Source organism: Sinocyclocheilus anshuiensis, unplaced genomic scaffold, assembly GCF_001515605.1.
Source record: "Sinocyclocheilus anshuiensis isolate Anshui unplaced genomic scaffold, SAMN03320099.WGS_v1.1 scaffold690, whole genome shotgun sequence".
Lineage (NCBI taxonomy): Eukaryota > Metazoa > Chordata > Actinopteri > Cypriniformes > Cyprinidae > Sinocyclocheilus > Sinocyclocheilus anshuiensis.
In genome coordinates, this window is record NW_015547715.1 from 12330 (window position 1) to 17987 (window position 5658).

Here is a 5658-nt window from a genome sequence, read left to right on the forward strand (position 1 = left end):
ATTTGTAATTTCACAGTATTTTCACCTCCTCAATTACACATGTGAAGTCACAATTCTGTAATGGTACAATTTACTCAGGCCGATGACATTTTTTGTATGACATTAAAAGTATTTTTTAGAATAATTGTACATAAATAGGTTAAGCAAAACAATTGTGATTATTTCTGAGAACTTTTTAACTGCAGGCAGTTAGGCCTACATTATGGTACAGTACAAATATCTGGAACGTCCCTTATGCTGTCCCTTATTTTCTTAAAGAATAAACACTGTTTTCTTAAAGAATAAGATAAAGAATCACAATTGTCCCTTATTTTCCATTTCTTATGTTAATTGGCAATGATGACGTAATTATCTTTTGACTCCCCTGACAGCGGAACCTTGCTCAAAAAAAAAAAGTAATTGTTGGAGATATGCAAGCAAAAAATTATAGATAAAAAATGCATAATAAAAAGCGCAAAGGCAGCACTGAAAAGGCTAGTAAAAAAAAACAAAACAAAAAAACAAAGTGGGCTGGTCTAAGGCATGAAGGCACAACCATCAATTAGGTGGCGATATGCACTAAGCATGTAAACGACCATTGAACAAAAGAAGAAGAAACAGCATGGCGCGCTTTTTATTAGCGTCTGTTTCCATAGCGACACGTCGATCGATATGCAAGCAAAAAATTATAGATAATAAATGCATAATAAAAAGCGCAAAGGCAGCACTGAAAAGGCTAGTAAAAAAAACAAAACAAAAAAACAAAGTGGGCTGGTCTAAGGCATGAAGGCACAACCATCAATTAGGTGGCGATATGCACTAAGCATGTAAACGAGTCACACAGTATGCTTGCATGGAGAAGTGAGCCAACTTTGTTCTCTCCCTCTGGAGTGGAATAACTGGTTTTAGGATCTCCCAAACAAAGACGGGATTCAGCAGTCCAGATTACCTGTTTCCTTTTGCTCTCTTGCTTGTTGGTTCAAAGCCAAAGTTGTCAAAATTGTCCCAGAGGAGACTCATATTGCTCAGAGGCTGCTCTTTCATAGCTCAGCTCTTCTGAGCTCTTATATTATTAATAACATTTGTTAAATGACCAATAAATTGAACGAAAAAAGACAAATGAGTCAATAGTTGATATACTACCTCTACCTCACTATGTGGGAAGATTTGCATAACACCGCCCAAATGTTCACGCAAAGAAAGAAGGCGTAACTTTTAGTCTCACTGTAGTTTTGTTGACGCTGCAGCCATGTCGTGAAGACGCTGTGTGCTTCGTTGTGAAAGCGAAACTACTTTGGTCTTCCAAAAGAGGACGATATCTGCTTCGTCATGCCTAGAGCTGATCTGTGCTGGTCGCTGAGGGAATACATCATATATATCATTATAAATACATTGATTTATAATTGATTAATGTGTGTTTGTGTATATATATTTATGCAACAGTTCTTTCTGGTCCTTGAATCTGATTGGCTGAGAGGAGTGCGATATTCTAGTGAAAAGAGAACTCCAACCGTTTCACTGTTTGTATCACTCTGCTTGCCGTATTTCTCACAGCGAGTGTCATGGCGGACGCCCAAATCCACTGTAATTTAAAAATAATACTGTTTTTGTGTCACGGAATGTAGTTTTAAGAGTTTTTTAGGCGTTAATGTACTTGTTTAGACTTCAAATATGCGGTTTGTTAATAAAAATAACATCTATTTGAAAATTTGCTCTGATGTTTTAGGAGATGTGAGCTCCAGGGCGTCAGCGATAATCAGCGTTCAGCGCTCATGAACCCGCCGAGAGCAGCCTCACCTCGGCCAGATCTTCTGGAATTAGCCGCTGGCTCTGATGTCTCTATAGTGGTTAAACATGAGAGATAATTCATTTTGGGTAAATCTAGTGGGCGGTCTTTGGTCTCATTAATCTATTATTTGTTCCAGAGCAAATAGTTTTGGCTGAGGGCAAAATCTCATCACGTTATATTTTATGTAACTTCAATGTTGTATATCAGAGTGCTGACTTTGTACTTTTGACTAGCAACATTTATGATATGCTGTTGTTGTTGTTGTTGTTTATTATTCAATAAATAATATTTTATATACATAATAGTAGTATTTAGTATTGGGAAACAGTGTTCGTGATGGGGATTTTAGTTACATTGTTCCGCCATTAGATGGTGACAAGAGACTGTTTTTCTGAGTGAGTCAGCTTTAAAGACTTTTATATTGAAAGAGACTGAAACAGAAGCTATATTTACTTTTAATAACAGCTTGTAAGACGCAGTTAACAAATGCACTGAGCAGCGCTGTAATCAGAAATCACCCATAACAGATGAAAGGACAGTACGACAAAGATATCGCTTTCCTCAGCGCACATTGATACTAATGTTTTATTGTGAATATGAGGTTGAGCTGAAGAATTAATGCTGTGTCAGATGCAGGTAATCACACTCGCTCAGTTCATCTCTCATAATATTCTACATATAATACAGAGAGCTTTTAATACAGTAATACAATACGCTTTTAATGAAGCAACTCAACGTTCCTTTGTTACTAGTTTAAAGTAACGTTTCTGAATTAGTAACAGATCTTGAGCTGTTAAACTGTCTAACTGAGATTTGAATCTGTGGTGGAAGGAAGTAGTTTCCGCACAAAAGAGGGTTTTTAAAGACACTCCGTTGTTGTTTCTTATGTATTTACACACTCATGCCGTCGAACTGTTGTATAAACGCAAAATATCACACTCGTAGCTGTGCGATATGGCTGTATATCGGCACGCTGTGATTACCTGCGGCTTCGTGTGATATTGCTCGTGTTTGTGTTATACTGTTTTTAGAAATTCTGGTTTCAATTTTAGTTATTTTAGTACATCAAGTTAAACTAAATGAAAGAGAAATGTTGACAAGAAAACTGTGAAGAAAACCAATGATAGTGAACAAATTGATGTTTTGACCAAAACATGTCGCCGTTCTCTCAACCAGTTTTGTGGTGCATTCTGGGATGCTTTTTAAAACCAGAGCTTCCTAGTTCTATGTTTAGATTCTGCCTAACATGATTGTGTCTGAATAGGTGAATCCACTTCTCGAGGCCTTTGGAAACGCTCAGACGGTCATGAATGACAACAGCAGTCGCTTCGGGAAATACATCCAGCTCCGCTTCCAGAACTCTTCAGGTTTGTTTACGACAGACAGAAAAGATAACACTCTTCCCACTGACCGTAATGGATCATATAACTTCCATTGGGCGTGTTTCTAGACCAATAAAACAATTCAGTATTCTCTGATTGAACATTAACCTAAATTTCGATATCTTCATAGTAAAAGGGGCCAAAATCAATGAGTACCTCCTGGAGAAATCCCGTGTGGTTCATCAGGACGAGGGTGAGCAGAACTTCCATATCTTCTACTTCATGTTGGCCGGCATCTCCACGGAGGATAAAGAGATATACGGCCTCCTGGACCCCACGCGCTACCGGTGAGTCATCTGTGATGTCATGTGCTTTTGAAACCGGATCAGCAACATTGTTCACGCTGCAGGTCATAGATTAGCATCTTATCCATGCAGTTTATTGAAGATGTGTCACACGACGCCCCTCTCACAGAACTATCTGTGGCACGGACGGCATGTTTCTTAGTACGGTGTTCATTGTGTAAAAGGTCGATACAAAACATTGTCAGGTAATGCAAAGATCTGATTGGTTGAGACACATTTGAAAACACTCAAGGTTGTGCATTACAGTGATTTTAACAAATTCACTAGATTGACAAGGCTTGAGTTACACACAAAAGTATTAAAAAATAGTATTTAGTATCATACTATTGTAGTTTTTATCAATATTTTGAATCTTTTATTTTTTTATATATTTTCCGTTTTCATTTTAATTTATGTAAAAGTTTTCGAAATTTTGTTGTGTGTTTTTCATTTTTAGCAGTTTTATATATATATATGTCTATATAGTTTCTCTTTTTATTTCAGTTTTAGTTATTTTAGTACATCAAGTAAAACTAAATTAAAATTTAGAAACTAGCTGAAATAAGTTTTTTATATTTAATTTTATTTCAGTTAACATTTATTTTATTTCAAGTAACGAAAATGGTTTTATGGTTTTAATATATTAATTATAATATATTAATTTTAATAATTCTGGTTGGAAATCAAATTGACCCCTATTGGTTTCTATGCAAATCACCAAAAATTAACACTAAATAAAAATGCTAAAGAATAAAAATACTAAAGAATTGTGCAAAGCCATAAAACCACTATTGCATCTAAAATATATAAAATATGAGAAATTATGAACATTTACATAGTTATAAAGTATTAATAGTAATATATAAAATTAATAGTATCTAATAAAATAATTTATATCTATTTGTACTTGTTATAAAGAGCCTGTTCTATTTATGTCTGTTTTCAAACCCTTATGAGGGTAAAATGGGTTTCTCACACTTATTTTCCGTACAACAGTCTAGTAATTGAGATCCTAAAAACTAAACTAACAAAACACAGATTTGTTGAGAGTGACTTTATATATTTATATGAAGAGACAGCGATTTCTCCTTGGATGATTCAGAAGAAGAGCCTTCACTTTCAAATAAACGTCCAGTTTTAAATTGTATAAGTTCTCGTGTATTTGATGTTTTAGTTTTTGAGAAGCTACAATAAAGCCTTTTTGTGTTGGTTTTCAGCTAATTGCATGGAAGCCAATGGGGTTCCTATTTAACCCGTAACACCATTGTATTCACTAAATACTGTCTTTCCAAATGACATCTGCTTATCAAAACTTTGCATGCACTTAGTTTAACCAGTGTTTCAAGCTGTTTAAAAATCTAAATCTGCAAAACTAATCTGCAATACAATATTAATCACATTTCTGAAAAACCAGCAGTACGCTGAAATCTTTTTGCTCTTGTCAGTTATTTGAATGGGAGGTTTGGGAAGGAAGACATGGTTCAGGCCTGGCGTCTGAAATATGCTGAAGTGTGTAACGCCATGGACATGGTGGGATTTGAGGAGCAGGTAAGAACAAAACCTTCCTTGTGTGTGTCCTGTGGTTTGAAATGCTTTTATATAACATTTACTCATTAAATAAGATGCTACATTGAATATGTGTACTTTAAAAAGATCATTTCACATACCACAGTACCATAAAGTTAATGGTGTTTAAAAATGGTGCAGTATTTGCAATGTATGTTACAGATTTTGATTTGTAGACCAGGATTTCTGCAGGCCATAAGAAGTCTTAATTTGGCCCTTCCACAAATGAAGCCTTTAAAAAGGTGTTAAATCGAAGCAGAAAGTGTTAAATTGGCATTAAATGTTGCAAAATTAATATTTTCTTCAGTATTTTTGTTTTGTTTTCTAAATGTAATATCGAAGCACCCTTAAATCAAGATACATTTACTTGAGATGCGAAAGGAAGATAAGATGTCTTGTTTTCTGAGAAACTGAGCAAAATGAAGTGAGTTTATGATTAAAACGAGAACAAATATCTGTCAGTGGAGACTTATTTTCCTTTTGAATTCAGCTGATTTTTTTAGAGCCCACTGGCAGATATTTGTTCTCGTTTTAATCATAAACTCACTTCATTTTGATACATTTCTCATTAAACAAATCTTTTGTCATTTTGCTTCTCAAGTAAATGTTTATTAAAAATCTTTAGACATTTGCACTTGAAAACAAGACAGATTTTTTT

At 34.8% G+C, this 5658-nt stretch overlaps 1 protein-coding gene across 1 annotated transcript in view; it reads left to right on the forward strand.

Annotated features, from left to right (window-relative positions):
• The window catches only part of LOC107704107 (myosin-IIIb-like), a 48073-nt gene that overhangs the window by 8368 nt on the left and 34047 nt on the right, over window positions 1-5658 (forward strand). The window contains exons 5-7 of the mRNA XM_016506961.1: window positions 3033-3135; window positions 3281-3437; window positions 4880-4982. Coding sequence (XP_016362447.1) covers window positions 3033-3135; window positions 3281-3437; window positions 4880-4982 — 363 coding nt within the window. The remainder of the gene's footprint in view (window positions 1-3032; window positions 3136-3280; window positions 3438-4879; window positions 4983-5658) is intronic.